General features: G+C 37.1%; 2 protein-coding genes across 7 annotated transcripts in view; both read left to right on the forward strand.

The window, feature by feature from the left end:
- Positions 1–23369, forward strand: part of KIF3A (kinesin family member 3A) — a 92647-nt gene that overhangs the window by 13850 nt on the left and 55428 nt on the right. For all 6 annotated transcript variants that reach the window (XM_061422821.1, XM_061422824.1, XM_061422826.1 and 3 more), the window contains exons 3-4: positions 9901–10045; positions 10154–10238. In XM_061422821.1, the coding sequence (XP_061278805.1) occupies positions 9901–10045; positions 10154–10238 (230 nt within the window). The remainder of the gene's footprint in view (positions 1–9900; positions 10046–10153; positions 10239–23369) is intronic.
- Positions 19544–21441, forward strand: LOC133250947 (ubiquitin-conjugating enzyme E2 D3-like). The gene has a single exon (XM_061422837.1). It carries the CDS (start codon positions 19722–19724, stop codon positions 20163–20165), a length of 444 nt encoding a protein of 147 aa, XP_061278821.1. The 5' UTR covers positions 19544–19721; the 3' UTR covers positions 20166–21441.

The following is a 23369-nucleotide window of genomic DNA, read 5'->3' on the forward strand; positions in this document are numbered from 1 at the left end:
CAAAGTTCATGAATCTGCATGGATCCGTGGGTTTCATCAAATTTGGAAAATTTTCAGTCGTTTTTCTTCAAATATTTTTTCTTTTCTTTTTTTTTTTCAAATATTTTTTCTGTCCTTTCTGCTTTGGAGCGGGGAGAGTGGGGTGGATCCTGTAATGACATATATACTTGGCTGCTTGAAATTGTCCCACAGCTCACTGATGCTGGTTTTTTACTTTTAATTTTTTTCTGTGTTTCATTTTTGATTGTTGGTATGTTTTCAAGTTTACAGATCGTTTCTTCTGCAGTGCCTAATCTATTATCCCTGTGTGTTGTATTTTTCATCTCATACATTGTAGTTTTCATCTCCAGAAGTTCGATATGGGTCTTTGTTATATTATATCTCCCATGCAAGTTCTTCCAAATTTCCATCCAGAGTTTCCACTGAACTTTATTGTATATAGAGTACAGTTTTTATAACTGTTTTTAAGTCATCTGCTAGTTCTAACATTGTGTTAGTTATGAACTAATTTTGATTGATCGATTAATTGATTTCTTCATTATGAGTCATCATTTTGCCTTTTTTTTGCAAGCTTGGCAGTTTTTGGTTGAGTGTTCTGAATTTAACTTTGGGTCTTGGATTTTTTTTCATTCTATAAATATTCATGGCTTTGTTCTGGGATGCGCTTACTTGAAAGCAGTTTCATCCTTTCAGATCTTTTTTGGAAGATTTTTTGGTTAGGACTAGAGCAGTGCTCAGTGTGAAGTTATTACTCCCCACTACAGAGGCAAGGCCCTGCTGTGTACTGTGTGTTCCTAATGTCCTGTGAATTATGCCTTTGTGAGTGCTGGGGGCTTTTCCTTCCCATCTTTCCATATGATTCCCTCCCCTACCACCCATATTTAGATAGTTTCCTTATACTTTTGTGCTAGTGAGTATCTGGCTGAATACTCGAGGAGGAACTTCTGTGGATCTCTGGAGCTCTTTCTGTGCAGCTTTCTCTTCTCTGGGAATGTGTCCTCCAAATTCTAGCTATGTTGGCCTCTCTGGACTCTCAGCTTCTTCTCAACTCAGGGAATCTGCTGACAGCTACTTGGGTTCTTCCTCCTCCTCCATGACTTGGATTCTGTCTCACGACAGGAAGCTGGGCAATCATATGACCTACCTTACCTTTCAGGAACCGCAGCCCTTTGTTGACTGATGTTCATTCTCTTGAAAACTATCATTTTATATATTTGGTCTGCTTTTTGTTCCATCAGGAGAGTAAATTTGGTTCTTATTCCATCTTTGTTGGGATCAGAAATGCCACAAGTTGAATTTTGAATTAACAGTTATGTATATATAAAAAATAAACATTATAGAGAGTAATATGTGAATGTCAAGGACTTTCTGCCTGTTTTCTAGTGTATTATGCTGACTGAAGATTGTTGATAAAAATCAACAATTTTACAACAATTTTACAACAATCAAAAATTTTACAATTTTACAACAAAAAAAAATTGTTGTAAAAATAGAAAAATATTTTGCAAAAGGACAAAAATTAGGCATGTATATATAATGCAGTTTACTGTGCATTATTCACATGTAGTTTAATTGTAACTTTTTGGATTCTCAGTAGCAAGTACATAATCCTTCTACCATTTAAAAAAGATTTTTAAAATGAATAAGCTATTTTTAGAACATTTTATGTTTGCAGTAACATTGAACAAAGTACGGAGAGTTCCCCTGTGTCCCAAAATGCACAACCTTCCCTGCTGTCAACATCCTGCACCACAGTGGTTACATTTGTTAAAATGGATGAGCCTGTATTAACATATCGTTATCCTCCAAGCCCCATATTGCATTAGGGTTCACTCTAGATATGGTACATTCTGTGAGTTTGGACAAATATATACTGACAGTTATTCACCACTGTAATATCATACGCAGTTGTTTTGCTCCGTTCTCTACCTGTTCATCCCTCCCTCCCCCTTAAACCCTGGCAGTCACTGATCTTTTCACTGTCTCCACAGTTCTGCCTTTCCCAGAGTGTCACATAGTTGGAGTTTTATATCTATATATATAGTATGTTGCCTTTTCAGGTTGATAGTAACATTCACTTAAATTCCCTCCATGCCTTTTCATGACTTATTAACTCATCTCTCTTTTTTTAATCAGCAATAATATTCCATTGTCCTGATGTACAGCGATTTTATCTGCCTACAAAGGAAATCTTTGTTGCTTCCAAGTTTTGGCAGTTATATGTAGCTGCTGTAAATATCCTTGTGCAGTTTTTTGATGAACCTTCTGTCATTTTAAGTATTAGCGATAGTTAGAAACAAGGAGATTGGGTAAAATCTCAGGATGTTTTTAGTTTTTAAAAACTAACATTTAAAAAAAAATTTAAAAAAATAAAAACTAACATTTAAAAAGTTCATGTGAAGGAAATGATAGCATTAGATTTATTAAGAGTGACATTTAAAAAGTATAAATTTGGATTCTCATTGCTGAGAATAAGATGAAATTCTTTAATTTTAGGAGATTTCTGGTCCTTCTTTCTCAGTTTTAATATTGTAAATTAGTATCCTTTTATTTTAAAATTTTTTAAAATTTAATTTTTATTTTATATTGGAGTATAGTCGGAGAAGGCAATGACAACCCACTCCAGTACTCTTGTCTGGAAAATCCCATGGACGGAGGAGCCTGGTAGGCCGCAATCCATGGGGTCACTAAGAGTCAGACACGACTGAGCGACTTCACTTTCACTTTTCACTTTCATGCATTGGAGAAGGAACTGGCAACCCACTCCAGTGTTCTTGCCTGGAGAATCCCAGGGACGGGGGAGACTGGTGGGCTGCCGTCTGTGGGGTTGCACAGAGTCGGACACGACTGAAGTGACTTAGCAGCAGCATAGTTGATTTACAATTTTGTGTTTCAGGGATACAGCAAAGTGATTAGGTTATATGGATATCCACCTATTTCGGATTCTTTTCCCATATAGATTATTACAAGTAATTGAGTTCCCTGTGCTGGACAGTATGTCCTTGTTGATTATCTGTTTTATATAGAGTATGTGTATTTATTAACCCCAAACTCCTCACGTAGCCCTGCCTGCCAGGTTTCCCGTTTGGTAACTGTAAGTCTGTTTCTGTTTTGTAACAAGTTCACTTGTATAATTTTTTTCGAGATTCCACATGTAAGTGATATCATATGATAGTTGTCTTTCTCTGACTTCACTTGGTGTGATAATCTCTAGATCCATCCATGCTGCTTCAAATGGCATTGTTTTATTCTTTTTTATGGCCGATTAGTGTTCCACTGTATATAGGTACCACATCTTCTTTATCTGTTCTGTTGTTGATGGACATTTAGGTTGCTTCCATGCCTTGAGTATTGTAAATAATGCTCTAATGAGCATTGCGGTGCCTATATCTTTTTGAATTATGGTTTTCTGTGGGATTACTGGATCATGTGGTGGTTCTATTTTTAGTTTTTTAAGGACCCTCCATAGTATTCTCCATAGTAGTTATACCAATTTACATTCCCACCAACAGTGTAGGAGAGTTCTCTTTTTTCCACACCCTCTCTAGCATTTATTATTTGTAGACATTTTAACAATGGTCATTCTTACTGGTGCGAGGTGATATGTCATTATGGTTTTGATTTGCATTTCTCTGATAATGAGTGGTGTTGAGCATCTTTTCATGTGCTTTATGGCCATCTGTATGTCTTCTTTGGAGAAATGTCTGTTTAGGTCTTCTGCCCATTTTTTGGTTGGGTTATTTGGTTCTTTCATATAGAACTGCATGAGCTGTTTGTATATTTTGCAGATTAATCTCTTGTCAGTGGCATACTTTGCAAATATTTTTTTCCCGTTCCATTTAATTTTGTTTATGGTTTCCATTGTTGTGAAAAAGCTTTTAAGCTTAATTAGATCTGATTATTATTATTTTTTTTATTACCCTAGAAGGTGGATAGAAAACAGTCTTGTGATTTATGTCAAAGAATTCTGCCTATGTTTTCCTCCAAGAGTTCTCTAGTGTCTGGTCTTACATTTAGATCTTTAATCCATTTTGAGTTAATTTTCATGTATGATGTTAGGGAGTGTTTTATTTCATTTTTCTTTTTTTTTTTTTTTTACATGTAGCTGTCCAGTTTTCCCAGCACCATTTATTGAAGAGATTGTCTTTTCCCCATTGTATAGTTTTGCCTCCTTTGTCATAGGTTAATTGACAGTAAGGGTTTGGGTTTATCTCTGGACTTTTCTATCGTATTACATGGATTTATATTTCTGTTTTTGTGGCAGTACCATGCTATTTTGATGACTGTAGATTTGTTGGATAGTCTCAAATCAGGGAGCCTGATTCCTCTAGCTCCTTTTTCTTTCTCAGGATTGCTTTGGCTATTCTGGGTCTTTTTTGTTACCATATACATTAAAATTTTTTTTGTTCTGTGAAAAACGCCATTGGTCATTTAATAGAGATTGCATTGAATCTGTAAATTGCCTTGGGTAGTATAGTCATTTTGACAATATTGATTGTTCCAATCCAAGAACATGGTATAGCTTTCCATCCGTTTGTATCACCTTTGGTTTCTTTTATCAGTGTCTTTCAGAGTACAGGTCTTTTGCCTCTTTAGGTTTATTTTAGGTACTATATGCTTTTTGATGCAGTGGTAAAGGATTGTTTAATTTCTCTGTCTGATCTTTTGTTGTTAGTGTATATAGAATTGCAACAGATTTTTGTGTTTTGACTTTGTATCCTGTAACTTTACCAAACTCATTGAGCGCTAGTAGCATTCTGATGGCATCTTTAGGATTTTGTATGTATAGTATCATGTCATCTGCAATGGTGACAGTTTTACTTCTTTTCCAGTATGGATTCCTTTTATTTCTTTTTCTTCTCTGATTGCTGTATCTAAGACTTCCAAAACTCTGTTGAATAAAAGTGGCAAGAATGGACATCTTGTCTTGTTCCTGATTTTGGAGGAAATTCTTTTAGTTTTTCCCTGTTGAGAATGATGTTAGCTGTGGGTTTGTCATATATGGCCTTTGATTATGTTGAGGTAGGGTCCTTCTGTGCCCACTTTTTGGAGACTTGATCATAAATGGGTGTTGAATTTTGTCAAAAACTTTCTCCATCTATTGAGATGATCATATGGTTTTTATCTTTCAGTTTGTTAATATGGTTTATCACACTGATTGATTTGTGGTTATTGAAGAATCCTTATATTAACCCCAGGATAAATCCCTCTTGATCATGGTGTATTATTCTTTTAATGTATTGTTGGATTTGGTTTGCTGAGAATTTTGTTGAGAATTTTTGCATCTATGCTCATCAGTGATATTGGAGCCTGCAATTTCCTTTTTTTTGTGTGTGGCGTCTTTGTCTGGTTTAGGTGTCAGGACGATAGTGGCGTCATAGCATGAGTTTGGGAGTGTTCCTTCCTCAGCAATTTTTGGAAAGTTTCAGAGGTGTTAACTCTTCTCTAAATGTTTGATAGAATTTGCCTGTGAAGCCTTCTGGTCCTGGACTTTTGTTTGTTGGGAGTTTTAAAATCAGTTTTAATTTTCAGTTCAGTTGCTCAGTCATGTCCGACTCTTTGCGACCCATGGACTGCAATATGCCAGGCTTCCCTGTCCATCACCAATGCCTGAAGTTTGCTCAAACTCATGTCCATCGAGTTGGTGATGCCGTCCAACCATCTCATCCTCTGTTGTCCCCTTCTCCTCCTGCCTTCAATCTTTCCCAGCATCAGGGTCTTTTCCAGTGAGTCAGTTCTTCCCATCAGGTGGCCAAAGTATTGGAGTTTCAGCTTCAGCATCATTCCTTCCAATGAATATTCAGGACTGATTTCCTTTGGGATGGACTGGTTTGATCTCCTTGCAGCCCAAGGAACTCTCAAGAGTCTTCTCCAATACCATAATACAAAGGCATCAATTCTTTGGCACTCAGCTTTCTTTATAGTCCATCTCTCACTGGGAAAACCATAGCTCTGACTAGAAGGACCTTTGTTGGCAAAGCAGTGTCTCTGCTTTTTAATATGCTGTCTAGGTTGGTCATAACATTTCTTCCAAGGAGCAAGCGTCTTTTAATTCCATGGCTGCAGTCACCATCTGCAGTGATTTTGGAGCCCAAGAAAATAAAGACTGTCACCGTTTCCATTGTCCCCATCTGTTTGCCATGAAGTGATGGGACTGGATGCCATGAGCTTAGTTTTTTGAATGTTGAGTTTTAAGCCAGCTTTTTCACTCTCCTCTTTCACTTTCATCAAGAGGTTCTTTAGTTCCTCTTTACTTTCTGCTGTAAGGATGGTGTCATTTGCGTATCTGAGGTTATTGATATTTCTCCTGGCAATCTTGATTCCAGCTTCTGCTTCTTCCAGCCCAACGTTTCTCATGATACACTCTGCATAGAAGTTAAATAAGCAGGGTGACAATATACAGCCTTGATGTACTCCTTTCCCAATTTGGAACCAGTCTGTTGTTTCATGTCTGGTTCTAACTGTTGCTTCTTGACCTGCATAGAGATTTCTCAGGAGGCAGGTCAGGTGGTCTGGTATTCCTATCTCTTGAAGAATTTTCCACAGTTTGTTGTGATCCACACAGTCAAAGGCTTTGGTGTAATCAATAAAGCAGAAGTAGATGTTTTTCTGTAACTCCCTTGCTTTTTCTATGATCCAACAGATGTTGGCAATTTGATCTCTGGTTCTTCTGCCTTTTCTAAATCCAATTTGAACATCTGGAAGTTCCTGGTTTACGTACTATTGGAGCCTGGCTTGGAGAATTTTGAGCAGGAGAATTGAGCATTTTAGGAATCAGTGACCATTTCAGGAATGTTTTGGGTTTTAGTTCTAGAAGGTCTTGTAGGTGTTCATAGAACCGTTCAACTTCAGCTTCTTTAACGTTACTAGAGGCAGTGATCAAGACCATCCCTGTTGTAACTTGTAATTGGTCTGTTTGTATTTTGTATTTCTTCTTGGTTCAGTCTTTGAAGGTTGTATATTTCTAAGAATTTGTCCATTTCTTCTAGGCTGTCCATTTCATTGACATATAGTTGCTTGTAGTAGTCTCTTATGATGCTTTGTATTTCTGCGGTGTCCATTATAACTTCCTTTTCATTTCTAACTTTATTGATGTGAATCGTCTTTTTTCTTAATGAGTCTGGCTAAAGATTTATCATTTTATCTTTTCAGAGAAGCAACTTTTAGTTTTATTGTTCTTTTCTGTTGTTTTCTTTGTCTCTATTTCATTTATTTCTGCTTCTCCTCTGATTGTTTGATTTCTTTCCTTCTACTAATTTTGGGTTTTGTTTGTTCTTTTTTCTCTAGTTACTTAATATACTTTTAAAATTAGTAATGATCATGTATTTAATACATTCATAGAAATTGCATTCATTTTATTTATGTATTTTTTTGGCTGTGCTAGATCTTCGTTGCTTTGCATAGGCTTTCTCTAGTTGTGGCAAGCGGGGGCTACTTTTTGTTGTGGTGCTTGAGCCTCTTATTATTACAGTGACTTCTCTTGTTGCAGAGTATAGGCTCTAGGCACACGGACTTCATTAGTTGTGGCCCAGAGGCTCAGTAGTTGGAACTTGTGGCCCCTAGTGTGTGCAGACTTACATAGTTGTGCCACACAGCCTCAGCAGTTGTGGCTTGTGGGCTCTAGAGTGTTGGCTCAGAGGCACACAGGCGTAGTTGCTGCACAGCATGTGGGATCTTCCCAGACCAGGGATCCAACCTGTGTCCCCTGTGGTGGCAGGCAGATTCCTATCCACTGCACCACTAAGGAAGTTCTGCATTAAGTAGGTATTAATTTTGAGTTAAAAATTTTTTTTTGGTCATTATATACTGGTAAAAATACATGGGCTGTGCAGCCAACTGGAGTGTGTTCAGATTTGACATAGAGCAAGTAATTCAACCTCTCTAAGCCTTTGTTTCCTCAGCTAAGCTGTGGGGATATAAATATTGCCTAGCTCTTAGGATTGGGGTGAAAATTAAATAGGAATGCATATAAAGTATATGACATAGCACATCAGATGATCAGTAAATGATGGCTGTTTTGTCTTTTCTAAGATGCAGTATATGAGTTCATGGTATTTTTAGCTCCTTTTAATGTAGTAAATTATATTCTTAATGAATGAATTTGAAATATTTAGGGAGTTAGACAAAATTTACTTCTTTATTCCCACATATAGAAATGGTTTATGTTGTGATTATTTTCATTAGAAGTTTGACGATGATGACATTTGTATTAACCGAATAGAGTGGTAGTAGTTAAGGAACCTTTTTCGTTTATGCTGTCACTTCCTAGGCTACCTACTGTAGTCTCTCCTGAGGAAATCTCACCCAGTGCCATAGCTTCAGTTGGCAAATGAGTCTCACCCATCCGCCTGCTTGCTTGGCACATCCATTTGAGTGTATCCTAGACTTAAAGCTCAGTACCTCCAAACTCAGGGCATGATCTTCCCGTTCAAACTGTTATTTCTTCCAGTGGTGTTCACCATCTCAGAACATAGCTTAGCATTACATTCCCTTGGTCAGGCCAGAAATTTGAAAGTCACCCTCAGTTCTTCCTTTTCCCTGGTCCCCTTTTGACTAGTTCTTTCCCAGGCGTCTTGATTCTAACTGCTAAATACCTGTGAAACACTTTCCATCTTTCTCAGCCCCTGCTGTTGTCAGCACCATCTCTTACCTGGTTAACCGTGTCAGCCCTCTAACTGTTTCTTCACTTCTCCCATGCTTGTTTTCAGTTCTTTGTATACAGTATAGCCAGTGATGGTGACACTCTTCTGACTGAAAAATCATTGTGTCTTCACTTTGTTTTTAAGATAAGCTCTAGAACCTTAACATGTTCTTCATCACCCTGTGTAATTAATCAGTTTTTTCAGCTCTAACCGCATCCACTGTCCTTTTCCATCTCTGTTTCTTCCATTCTGGTCTCCTTGCATTTTTGCAAAATCTCCATTTTCTTTTTTGCCTTTTGCTGCCCATCTGTTTCTAACTCATGCTCATATATTAGATGGACTCTTCTGGAAAGCCTTCTTTGACCTCTTCCCCTTTCCTTCTTCCTTAGTTTTCTTGCCTTGATTATGTCCCTGACTCTCACGTAGAACTCTGTGTTTCTCATTCCCAACACTCATCTTGGTTATAATTATTTGGCTAATATGTCCTCCCCAAGATGACACATAGCATGAGATTAAAGATTGTGTTTGTCTTTATCATTGTGTCCCTGAATCATAGCACCATGCCAGACTCAGGTGTGTAGTATTTGTTAAATGAATTAATTTGCCTGTTTAGAAAATTTAAGTTGTATCTGTAATTACTTTTAATATATTGTCACTTCTTTTTGTTAATTCCCCCTATTCCTTACAGCTGTTACTTAAAACTTTTATTTTGAAATAACATACTTATTTTAGGATTAAGCTATTTGCTAGGTGTCATGTTGGTTGCTTGAAGTAAATTGTTTCATGTGATTCTTACTTGTTTCATGTGATCAATGCAGAATAGTTATTCTTATCCTCATTTTACTATTGAGTTAATCTTTGGGTAGATAGTTTCTAAGGTCATATGTCGAAAAGTGGCAGATGTGTAGATTCACGTTGAGGTCTTTCTACTCTGGGACCTTTGTTCTTTTGCTGTAACTATACTACCTTCTCCAATTTAATGTCCGCATTAAGTAATTAACAAACATAAATTTCTTAGGATTAGCTAAAATGTTCGATTTTACATTTATCTCATTGGCTCTAGAACTTCAACAGTACTGTGCTTGTGTGCTACACAGTTCATGCTGTAATTGCTGATAATAAAGGAGAAATTTATATTAGAATAAACTTTAAATCCAGGCTAGAAATTGCATCACAGTGTCAAAAGAATTAATTTTAAGAGCTATTGTTCTGTAGCATCAGACTCTACAAAGTGATTGATTCTCTTCATTGTTTTCAGGGACTATTTTTGCATATGGACAAACTGGAACTGGGAAAACGTTTACCATGGAAGGTGTTCGAGCTGTTCCTGAACTTAGAGGAATCATTCCAAATTCCTTTGCTCACATATTTGGTCATATTGCAAAAGCAGAGGGTGATACGAGGTAAAATAATTATTTTCTAATATCGAGAAGTACAAACATAAGATGTACAACCTTTATAAACACGTTTTAAAAACTGTTCTAATAAATATTTCACTGTTTTCTTTACAGATTTTTGGTTCGAGTGTCTTATTTGGAAATATATAATGAAGAAGTTCGTGACCTTTTGGGCAAGGATCAGACACAGAGGTTAGAGGTAAGGATAATTGAAATTGGAGTACTTTCCAGAGCAAGAGAATGTGTACTGAATTAAGTTCTTTTTTGAACAAAAGGTACTCTTAATATTTTACTATTTTTGACCAGGAAACTTGGTAACATGCTTCAAAAATACAACTATTTTAAACACTTATGCATTGAAAAGTGTTGTTCCTACCCTATTTCTCCCCACCCTAAGATAACCACTTTCGGTATCCTTTCAGTGTTATTTATGTAAATACAAATATAATTTTAGTTTTACTTTAAATGTAGCACCCTATATACATTGATCTGCACCTTTTTTTAAACTAAAATTTTTATTGAGATAAATTCACATGCAATTGTAAGAAATAATACAGAGGATTACCCTTTACACAGTTTTCCCCAGAGATAACATTTTACAAAGCTATAATGCAATATCATAATCGTGATATTGATCTTGATATAATCCACAGATATAATCTCTTTGAATCCATTGTTCAAATGCCCCAGTTTTTCTTGTAGTCATTTGTATTGTATACTGTTTTATCACATGTGTAGATGATTATATCCACTACTGCAACAAGGTACTAAATTGTTCCACATCAAAGATGCCCTTTTATAACCATACCCACCTCTCTGGTGACTACTCCCTTCTGTCCCCATCCCTAACCCCAACAACCCTAATCTGTTTTCCAGGGTTATGGTTTTGTCATTTCAAAAGTGTTACGTTGTAACTTTTTGGAATTGGCTTTTGTGACTTTGTATAACTCCCTAGAAATTCATCTAACTTGTTGCATGTATCAGTTACTCATTCCTTTTTATGTCTGAGTAATATTGCCTGGTGTGTTTAACCATTCACCTGCTGAAGGACAGCCATTCACCTGCTACGTACAGTTTGGGGCTGTTAGGAGTAAAGCTGCTATGAACATCCATGCATAGATTTTTATGCAAACATAAGTTTTCATTCTCTGGTGTGAATGCCCAAGATACTCCAGAATTTAAAGTCAGAAGTTGTGGGCTTTTTTTTTTAATTTAATGAATGAATTAATTTTTGGCCGCGCTCGGTCTTCGTTGCTGTGCATGGACTTTCTCTAACTGTGGCAGGTGGGAGCTACTCTCTGTTGCTGTGTGTGGGGTTCTCACTGTGGTGGCTTCTCTCGTTGCAGAGGACGGGTTCTGGGGTGCCTGGGCTCAGTAGCTGCAGCTCAGGGGCTTGGTGGTTGCAGCTTGTGGGCTGTAGTGCCTGGGCTCCGTAGTTGCGGCACATGGGCTTAGTTGCTCTGTGGCATGTGGAGTCTGCCTGGACCAGGGATCAAGCCCACGTCCCCTGCATTGGCACGCGGACTCTTTACTAAGTTTTTACAGTGTCAGAAATGTAGGTATTAATACAAATTATGAATGTTGTCACAGATATTTGTGCTTTTAATCTTTCTTTCACCTGAAGGAAAAACCAGACTTTGTGATTGAGAAACTCTGGTTTGTATACTTTTGGGTAATATATTGGCACTAGAGAAAGGAAATGTGAGATTATATACATAACTATCAGATAATCACAGAAATTGTGGATTGGTTCATTAATAGTTGATTCACATTCATTATTTTTTCTTTTTTCCCTCAAACTTTAAACTTTTATTTTGTGTTGGGGTATAGCCAATTAACAATGTTGTGGTAGCTTCAGGTGAACAGCGAAGGGACTCAGGCTCCATTCTTCCTCAAATCATTATTTTTTAAATTGAGATGTAATTTACATCCGTAATATTCGTCCTTTTACAGTGTACAATTTAGTGACTCTTTGTATATTCAGAAAGTTATGCAAGCATCACTACTATCTAATTCTAGAACATTTTCATTATTCCTGAGGAAACTCCATGCCCATTAGGTGTCACTCTGCATTCCTCTTCTCCCTCCTGGTAACCAGTAACTTTCTGTCTCTATGAATTTGCCTATTCTGGACATTTCATTTAAATGAAGTCATACAATTGTGGTCTTTTGTGTCTGGCTTCTTTCACTTTTTATGATGTTTTCAAGATCCATTCATGTTGTAGCATGAATCAGTATTTCATTTTTCCTTTTAACATCTTGTAAAAGTTTTTGTATGAATACAAGCATACCTCACGTTATAGTGCTTCACTTTATTATATTTGTTGATACTATTTTTTTTTTTTTTAACAAATGAAGGTTTGTGGCAACCCTGCATGGAACAAGTCTGTGCAGCTCTGTATTTCCAACAGTATTTGCTTAATTAATTCATGTGTCTGTGTCACATTTTGGTAATTCTTGCAGTATTTTAAACTTTCCACCAGCAAAAAGATTATGACTGACTGAAGGCTCAGATGATGGTTAACATTTCTTTTAGCAATAAAATATTTTTAAATTAAGGTACAAACATGTTTTAAACATAATAGTCTATGGATGGTATAATGTAAATATAACTTTTATATCCACTGAGGAAACAAAAATTCATGGTACTCTTTATTGTGGTAATCTGGAACTGAACCTGCAGTATCTTTGAACTGTATATTTTTAAAGTTCTCTTGGTTATATATCAACGAATGCAGTCATTAGATAATATGGTAATTCTACTTTTAGATTCTGCCAGACTGTTTCCCACAGTGGCTGTACCATTTTACGTTCCTATCAGTAATGTATGAGGAGTCCAGTTTTTCCATATCCTTATTGACACTTGTTACTGTCATTTATTACAGCCATTTTAGTGGGTATGAAGTGTTATCTCATTTGTGGAGTCTAGTTTTTCCATATCCTCATCAAGACTTGTTATTGTCATTTTTTATAGCGATTTTAGTATAAAGTGGTATCTCATTTGTGGGCTTGATTTCCATTTCCCTGATGGCTAATGACATTGAACATCTTTTTATACCATCTGTGTGTCTTCTTTGGAGAAATTTCAGTTCAGATCCATTGTTCATTTTTAATTGGCTCTTTATTTTTTTATTAAATATTAATAATTTTTTATATGGAGCTTCCCTGGTGACTCAGTGACAAAGAATCCACCTGCCAATGCAGAAGGTGTGGGTTAGATTCTTGGGTCAGGAAGATCCCTTGGAGCAGGAAATGGCAGCCCACCCCAGTATTGTTGCTTGGGAATTCCCATGGATAGAGGAGCCTGGAGGGCGATGGTTTGTGTGGGTCGCAAAAGAGTTGGACATGACTTAGTGACTAAACAATTCTTTATATGTTCTAAGTGCAAGCTTGTTAACAGATAATAGGAATTTACAAAAATATTCTCTTATGGATTGTCTTTTTACGTTTTAGATGGTGTCCTTTTGGAGCATAAAAGTTTAAAATTTTGATCATATTTGCTTTATCTACATTTAGTTTTGTTTCTTGTGTTTTTTGGTGTTGTATCTAAGAAATCATTGCTTCATCCAAGGTCACAAAGATTTATGCCTTTGTTATCTTCCTAAGAGTTTTATAGTTATTTAGGTCTTTGGTTCGTTTTGAGTTAATTTTTTATATGCCTTGTGAGTTAGAGGATCAGCTTCACTCTTGCATACAGATATCCGGTTGTCTCAGCACCATTTTAATTTTTTTTGTAACTGCGCGATGTGTGGGGTCTTAGCTCCCCAACCGGGGATCCATCCCACGCCCCCTGAGGTGGAAGTGCAGAATCTTTTTTTTTTTTTTTTGGAAGTGCAGAATCTTAACCACTAGACCGCCAGGAAAGTCCTTCAGCACCATTTATTGAAAAGACTTTTCCCCCCTCATTGTACTTTGCTTTTTTTTTTTTTTTTCAAATTGAGCAATGAATTGTGACAGTCTTTCCATGTGAGTAAAGAGAAATGCTTCTTCATTTTTTTGTCTTTTTTTTCCCTTTCTGCCTCATAGTATCTTTAGTATGGACATAACTTTTAGTTTGCTTAGCCACCCCGCTATTGATAAACAGTTGGGTTGTTTAAAATCTTTTGCTCTTACAAACAGTTCTGTACCAAATAACCTTGTAATTATACCATTTCATATATGTGCAGGCTTGTCTGAGGATAGATTCCTGAAACAGGATTGCTGAATCGAGTGGTAGATGACTAGTAATTATTGCCAAATATATTAAAATTGTGGTGTATAAGACAAAAGGTTAGCCTTTAAAATATTGGAATTTTGATTGGAATTGTATTGTCAATAATTAGAGAATAATGTGTTTAGAATAACAATAGAATAGAATATAGAATCGTGGCAGCCTCTATTGTAGAACAGTGTGGAGTATACTGAGAATAACAGTAGAATAATAGAATAACTATTATTAAGAAGCTCTTATAATGCAGCAATAGGCATTTAGTGTAGTAAATGATGGTAGCAGTACATATTTTATTTCATTTAACCTTTCAGCAGTTCAATTTTGTTAATGTAAAGAAATGAAACCTAGAGGAATTTCCTGACTTGCTTGGGTTAAGGTAAATGGATTAAGGATTAAAGGGTGATTTCTGAGGTTTTAACACCTTAGCTTGAATATTGGCTCTGATCTCTTAAGCAGGTTACTTACCCTCTATGAGCCTTAGGTTTGCCACATGAACATGGAAATAATAATAGTATCTACTTTATAGGATTATTGCCAAAGATAACAAAGATTATTGCTTGACACATAATAAAATATTTAATAAATTTCAGCTTTTTAAAAAAAAATTTACTATATGAACTGAACTTTTGGAGCAATATGTTACAGGCTTAGGTGTTAATATTATTTGAATTTGTTGGACCTTATTGAAGACTTAATCCATAATGATGTATAGACAACAAATATACAGATAAGTTTCTTTTTTCTGGTCATCTTTGGTTTTGATGGATCCCTTAATTCTATGCTTTTTACCTTTTAAATGTTTGTTATTTGTACAGATTATTAGAATAAAAACCATTTGGAAAGAACATTTCCATTTTTATAATAGTAATTATAGATCACATTTATTCTCAGAAACAGTCTTGTGAGTGTTTCTCAAGTACAGTAGAACCAGTGTTCCTTTTTTATAACATATATTTTATAATGCCCCTTTGATTATCCTGAAATAAAATTCATAGATGATAAAATCTATCTACACACATAATTTTAAAGATATCAAGGTACTGTCCAATTATAATTTACTTTTAAAAAGTACTGGTATTTCAATATATAATATAAATGCTTACATGTGATCATACTCAATGACATATATAAATAGAGGCATATTTAAATCATTATGACTGCAATACCCACAAATGCAGACTGTTACAAGTATGTTGAATTGGTAATCTAAACACCTTGTTTGGTGTTACTCAATGACACGGTCCTTTACAGTAGTATCTAGCTCTTGGCAGAGTTCTGAGGAAAATAAAGTAGTTCTTTCCTCAGTTTTCCTGCATTCCTATATTATTATTACCAAGGGAAAGCACTTTGTCTTTATATGTAGAGTAGAGTTAGGATCTAAATTTAGATAATTAAATTAATAAGTTGTTTTTTTCACCCATCTGACTATCTGGTAGGACATTCAAAGTTGCATGGGACCATTCATGATTGTGACCATCCTACCTACTTCAGGGTGTTTAATATCCCAGTCTCCTGCCTGCAAATACTAATAGTTTCCTTAACTGAACCAGAAACTCCCCCTCAAGTTTCTAAAACAGTCTGGTCAGGGGAGTAGCTGCCTTCATTGAGATCTATTGTTTTGGTGTCACAAGCTATTTGTTATACAAATTAAATTTCTTTGTTTTTATGATGAAAATTCTTTGCTAGAATTACCATCCAATTTTTAAGAGCTTTCATAAACAACTAGTAGTCATAGACAGTAATATATAACACTCACATTCACATGCCTCACTTCTAGATGAACTTGCCAGCTCTGACAGCCTCTTGACTGAATTTAAACTGTTAGTTTCTATGAGTGTCTAGACTACATTTAAGTTACCAGGACTCTAACAAAGGTAAAGACCAGGGTCCTCTAATGAGGATCAGTGTCAGGGGTGTCTCTGAGAATGATTAATCCTTTCATTTCCTTTCTCTCCTTATGGTGGGGTCTCCTCCCAAATCAGGTCGAGGATCCCCTAATGAGGGTGGAAACCAGAGAGGAAACAGAATTCACACTCATGTACTGAGACTCCCAAGATAAAAGTCAAGTTCATTTTGATGCAATGCCATAGAAACCTTTACATAGGGAATTTTATCCCATTTTCTTTCCCTTTTACAAAACAGTTCTAGTTGAATGTAGGTGTTATAGTCTACAGACAATTGAAGGGTCATTGTTCATCAGAGCCTAAAGAATACTGGGGCCATGTGGTGTTACAGTTAAATATCATTGTCTTTCTTTTCATGGGAGTACAACTTAAGATCTTCCAGGTTTGCAAAATATACCTTAGGGAACTACAAGATGGAACATAGCTTTCATTACCCATTGTTCTTTCACATGACTGATGTTACCAGAAACAGACTAGCAGATCCGTGTCTGGAGTCTTCTCAGGGTCAGTTACCTGGCATGAGAATAGGGGTGCAGATGAGCCTTGCTGTAACAGGGAGTTTCTCGATTACTGCTCAGGCAGTGCTGGACAACGAAGGGACTCTCTGATCTGGAAAGGAAAGTCCAATTAAAGTGGTAGTGTGCTCAAAACCAGGTGACAGAGTCCTACACCTCCCCCCCTCCCCAAAGTAAAATTCCAGTCAGGGCAGCCCACTAGGGAAGAATGCCCTGGACATGAGTGGTTGCACCACTTACTAGACATCTCTTACAGACCAGGACCAGAACCTTGTTTCCTTTACCAGGGCATTGAAAACACTGCGGGCCATTGATGCCATTAGTGGTAAACACTTGGGGTGTCCCTGAGACAGAAGTGCTCAGGCACCAGGTGGACAAGATCTGAGTGCCACTGTCAGTCGGGGGTTGATGTACAGTGGATGAGATGCCTCTCAAGATGGCTGTGCCTTCATGGTCACCAAAATTGTTACTGAATCAAACTTAGATCTGCTTGCCTATCACACAGCAAGGCCAGTCTATTGACAGGGGTTTGTGTTGAGGGAAAGTACAGTGTTTTATTGCATGGTGCCAAGCAAGGAGAACGAACAACTCATGCTCAAAAGGCACAAACTCCCTAATGACTGTTTTTTGGGGAAGGTTTTTTTTAATTTGGCTGCCTGGGGTCCTAGTTGTGGCATGTGGGATCTTCTTTGCAGCGCACAGACTCTCTGGTTGCTGAACTTGGGCTTAGCTGCCCCGCGGCATGTGGGATCTTAGTTCCTTTACCAGGGATCAAACTCGTGTCACCTGCATTGCAGGGCATATTCATAACCACTGGACCACTAGGGAAGTCCTCAGGAAAGGGTTTTTAAAGGCAACATTTGGGTTGAGGGTTGCAGGGTGCTTCACTTTCTTCTGATTGGTTGGTGGTAAGTTAACAGGATGACGTTTTAGGAATCTTAATCATTAACCCTAGTTTAGTCCAGTCTGGGGTCTAGTGCTTGTGGTCAGCATGTAGTCGTCATCGTCAAGCTGGATAGGGGTCTTAGTTTCTGCAGAACAGTTGTAAGATGTGCATGAGATTGTTGAATATATTCCTCGAGGAGGAACTAGGACTCTGATTATAGATGAACTATTGTTTCAACTACAAAGAGCAATTTCTTGGCTTTTTCTTTGATTTTGTATTCCTTCCCTTCCTTAATTAGTGACTGCTTGACTCTGCTCTTTGGAATTCAGAAAAGGCTTAGCAGACTACATCCTTTCTGTACAAACAAGAAAGGAACATGGAGTGGCTTTTGTACATGGGAGGGTCCCACAGGGTTCTGTCTTTTTCAACTTTTTTCTTTTATATTGGAGTGTGGTTGATTTACAGTGTTGTGTTAGTTTCAGATGTAGTAGTGTAGTAGTAGTGAAGTCGCCCAGTCATGTCTGACTATTTGCGACCCTGTGGACTGTAGCCTCCCAGGCTTCTCTGTCCATGGGATTCTCCAGGCAAGAATGCTAGAATGGGTTGCCATTTCCTTCTCCAAACAGCAAAGTAATTAGTTGTACATGTATCTATTCTTTTTCAAGTTATCTTTCCATTTAGCTTATTACAGAATGTTGAGTAGAGCTCCCTGGGTCCTTGTTGGTTATCTGTTTTAAATATATTAGTGGGTATGTGTCAGTCTGAAACATTTAATTTATCCTTTCCACCCCGCCCCCCAGCTTTTCCATTTTGGTAACCATAAGTTTGTTTTTGAAGTCTGAGAGTCTCTTTCTGTTTTGTAAATACATTCATCTGTACCTTTTTTTTCTTTTTCTTTTTTTTTTATAATATTCTGCATGTAAGCAAATGTATTTGTCTTTCTCTGACTTACTCAACTTAGTGTGATAATCTCTGGTTTCATCCATGTTGCTGCAAATGGCATTTCATTTTTTTTAACGGCTGAATAATTTTCCATTGTACAAGTGTACCACATCTTTTTTAATCCATTCCTCTGTTGATGGACATTCAGGTTGCTTCCATGTCTTGGCAGTTGTAAAAGTGCTGCAGTGAACAATGGAGTGCATATATCTTCTCAAGTGCCCAGGAGTGGGACTGCTGGATCATATGGTAGTTTTTTTCTTCTTCCGTTTACTTATTTGGCTGTGCTGGGTCTTTATTGCTGTGTGCGGGCTTTCTCTAGTTGCAGTGGGCAGGCTTCTCATTGCAGTGCTTTCTCTTGTTGTGGAGTATGGGCTCTAGGGTACATGGACTTTATTAGTTGTGGCGCTCAGGCCTAGTTGCCCCGCAGCATATGGATTCTTCCCAGACCAGGGATCAAACCTGTGTCCGCTCTGGGAGGTGGATTCTCAACCACTGGACCACCAAGAAGTCCCATATGGTAGTTCTGTATTAGTTCTTTAAGGAATCTCCATACTGTTCTCCATAGTGGCTGTACCAATTTACTTCTCCATGAACAGTGTACAAGGGGGTTGCCTTTTCTCCATGCCCTCACCAGCATTTGTTATTTGTCGACTTTTTGATGATGGCCATTCTGAGGATGTGAGGTGATATTTCATTGTAGTTTTGATTTGCATTTCTTTAATGTTGGATATCTTTCAATGTACTTCTTGGCCATTTGTGAGTCTTCTTTGGAAAAATATCTATTTAGGCCTTTGCCCATTTTTTTATTGGATTGCTAATTTTTTTGTTACTGAGCTGCATGAGCTGTTTGTATATTTTGGAGGTTAATGCCTTGTTGGTGGCATACTTTGTAAATATCTTCTCCCTTTCTGTGGATAGTCTATTTGTTTCGTTTATGGTTTCCTTTGCTATGCAAAAGCTTTTACATTTAATTAGGTTCCATTTGTTTGTTTTTGTTTTCATTTTCATTACTCTGGGAGGTGGATTGAAAAAGATCTCTCGAGCTCCTGTTACCAGCCTCGAGGTTCTTGCGAGATCCGCCTCCTCAATACCAAGCGCCTGTGTCTGGCAGAGCCTGTGTGAGACGAAGAGACAATCCTTCCCAGCCGCCAGGATAATCAAGAGTTTTGGCCGGACCTTCGAGCACACACCGAGATAGTGAGGAGCCAGATGAAAAGCACAGACTATGGCGCTGAAATGGATTAATAAGGAACTTAGTGATTTGGCCCGTGACCCTCCAGCACAATGTTCTGCAGGTCCAGTTGGGGATGATATGTTTCATTGGCAAGCCACAATTATGGGACCTAATGACAGCCCTTATCAAGGCGGTGTATTCTTTTTGACAATTCATTTTCCTACAGACTACCCCTTCAAACTACCTAAGGTTGCATTTACAACAAGAATTTATCATCCAAATATTAACAGTAATGGCAGCATTTGTCTGTATATTCTAAGATCACAGTGGTCTCCTGCTTTAACTATTTCTAAAGTTCTTTTATCCATTTGTTCACTGCTATGTGATCCAAACCCAGATGACCCCCTAGTGCCAGAGATTGCACGGATGTATAAAACAGACAGAGATAAGTACAACAGAGTATCTCGGGAATGGACTCAGAAGTATGCCATGTGATGCTTAAAGTCAGACTAACCTGCATTATAGCTGGAATAAACTTTAAATTACTGTTCCTTTTTTGATTTTCTTATCCGGCTGCTCCCCTATCAGACCTCATCTTTTTTAATTTTATTTTTTGTTTACCTCCCTCCATTCATTCACATGCTCATCTGAGAAGACTTAAGTTCTTCCAGCTTTGGACAATAACTGCTTTTAGAAACTGTAAAGTAGTTACAAGAGAACAGTTGCCCAAGATTCAGAATTTAAAAAAAAAAAATGGAGCATGTGTATTATGTGGCCAATGTCTTTACTCTAACTTGGTTATGAGACTAAAACCATTCCTCACTGCTCTAACATGCTGAAGAATCATCTGAGAGGGAGGGAGATGGATGCTGAGTTGTCACATCAAAGGAAGCAGCATTATTCTAACAGCGTCCATTCTTTTTTAAGCCTTCCACTGTTAGAGATTTGAGGTTACATGATATACTTTATGCTCATAACTGATATGGCTGGAGAATTGGTATTGAATTTATAGCATCAGCAGAACAGAAAATGTGATGTATTTTATGCATGTCAATAAAGGAATGACCTGTTCTTGTTCTACAGAGAATGGAAATTGGAAGTCAAACACCCTTTGTATTCCAAAATAGGGTCTCAAAACATTTTGTAACTTTCATTTAAATTGTTAGGAGGCTTGGAGCTATTAGTTAATCTATCTTCCAATACACTGTTTAATATAGCACTGAATAAATGATGCCAGTTGTCAATGGATGAGTGATCAACTAATAGCTCTGCTAGTAATTGATTTATTTTTCTTCAATAAAGTTGCATAAACCAATGAGTTAGCTGCCTGGATTAATCAGTATGGGAAACAATCTTTTGTAAATGCAAAGCTGTTTTTTGTATATTGTGTTGGGATTTGCCTCATTGTTTGACATCAAAGATGATGTAAAGTTCAAGAGAGTGAATATTTTGCCATGTTCAGTTAAAAATGCGCAGTCTGTTACAGGTTGACACATTGGTTGACCTGATTTATGCAGAATTAATAAGCTATTCAGATAGTGTAGCTTTAGTATGCTGCACATGATACTGGCAGCCTGGGAGTTCATAGATGGACTTGGGACCCAGCAGATTTGAAACATGTATATGGAGTTTAAGAAATTTATTTTCCAGGTGCAACCCCCATCTAACTAAATTTTTTCTTCACCTTGTACGCTTGACAGCTGAAAAGACCATAACATGGGAGTAATAATGGGTCAAAATTTACAAAATAAAGTACTGTTTTGGTGTGGGAGTTGTCATGAGGCTATGTTGAAGTGACTTTAACCATATGGGATATTGAGTTTTTTAATGGATTGAATATCCATTAAAATGGATTTGTTCAGCCATTTACATTAATGAGCATTTAAATGCAACAGATACCATTTCAGGTGACTTAACGTGAATGAATAAAAGTCAATGCTATTGGGAAAAAAAAAAAAAAAAGATCTCTCTGTGATTTTTGTCAGAGTGTTCTGCCTATGTTTTCCTCTAAGAGTTTTAAAATATTTAGCCTTAACATTTAGGTCTTTAATCCATTTGGGGTTTATATTTTTGTGTATAGTGATAGGGAGTGTTCTAGTTTCATTTATTTAATGTAGTTGTCCAGTTTTCCCAACATCACTTATTGAAGAGATGGTCTTTCCCCCGTTGTATATTTCTGCCTCTTTTGTCGTAAATTGCGTGACCATAGGTACGTGGGTTTGGTCTGTTCCTGTTTTCTCATTCTTCCTGGTTCAGTCTTGGAAGGTTGTGCCTATCTAAGAATTCGTCCACTTCTTCCAGGTTGTCCCATTTTATTGGCATATGGTTGCTTATAGTAGTCTCTTATGATCCTTTGTATTTCTGTGGTGTCGATTGTAATTAATCCTTTCACTTCTAATTTTACTGATTTGAGCTCTCTTTTTCTTGCTGAGTCCAGGTAAAGGTTTATTAATTTTGTTTACCTTCTCAAAGAACCACCTTTTAGTTTTATTGACCTGTTGTTATCCTTGTCTCCATTTCACTTACTTCTGCTCTGATCTTTATGATTTCTTTCCTTCTGCTGACTTGGGGTTTTGTTTTTTCTTTTTTTTCTAATTGCTTTAGGTACAAGGTTAGGTTGTTTATTTGAGATTTTTCTTGTTTCCTGAGGTAAGATTGTATTGCTGTAGATTTCCCTATTAGAGCTGCTTTCATTTCATGCCATAGCTTTTGGATATTCTTGCTTTCGTGTTCATTTGTCTCTAGGTATTTTTTGATTTCCTGTTTGGTTTCTTCAGTGATCCATTGGTTGTTTAGTAGCATATTGTTTAGCCTCCAAGTATTTGTATTTTTTACAGTTTTTTTTTTCTTGTATTGATTTCTAATCTCATAGCATTGTGGTCAGAAAAATACTTAATATGATTTCAATTTTGTTAAATTTACCGAGGCTTGCTTTGTGACCCAGTATGTATGTGACAGTTTTGCCAAGAAAATGCACTGGTTATAACAAACACCCTCTTCCAACAACACAAGAGAAGACTCTACACATGGACATCACCAGATGGTCAACACCGAAATCAGATTGATTATATTCTTTGCAGCCAAAGATGGAGAAGCTTTATACAGTCAACAAAAACAAGACTGGGAGCAGACTGTGGCTCAGATCATGAACTCCTTATTGCCAAATTCAGACTTAAATTGAAGAAAGTAGGGAAAACCACTAGACCATTCAGGTATGACCTAAATCAAATCCCTTATGATTATACAGTGGAAGTGAGAAATAGATTTAAGAGACTAGCTCTGATATAGAGTGCCTGATGAACTATGGACTGAGATTCATGACACTGTACAGGAGACAGGGATCAAGACCATCCCCATGGAAAAGAAATGCAAAAAAGCAAAATGGCTGTCTGGGGAGGCCTTACAAATAGCTGTGAAAAGAAGAGAAGCAAAAAGCAAAGGAAAAAAGGAAAGATATAAGCATCTGAATGCAGAGTTCCAAAGAATAGCAAGAAGAGATAAGAAAGCCTTCCTCAGTGATCAGTGCAAAGAAATAGAGGAAAACAACAGAATGGGAAAGACTAGAGATCTCTTCAAGAAAATTAGAGATACCAAGGGAACATTTCATGCAAAGATGGGCTCGATAAAGGACAGAAATGGTATGGACCTAACAGAAGCAGAAAATATTAAGAAGAGATGGCAAGAATACACAGAAGAACT

This window comes from Bos javanicus, chromosome 7, assembly GCF_032452875.1.
Source record: "Bos javanicus breed banteng chromosome 7, ARS-OSU_banteng_1.0, whole genome shotgun sequence".
Taxonomy (NCBI): Eukaryota; Metazoa; Chordata; class Mammalia; order Artiodactyla; family Bovidae; genus Bos; species Bos javanicus.

Excerpts from the sequence above, each read along its gene's own strand:
- LOC133250947 (XM_061422837.1), top strand. The coding sequence starts at position 19,722 with ATGGCGCTGAAATGGATTAATAAGGAACTTAGTGATTTGGCCCGTGAC.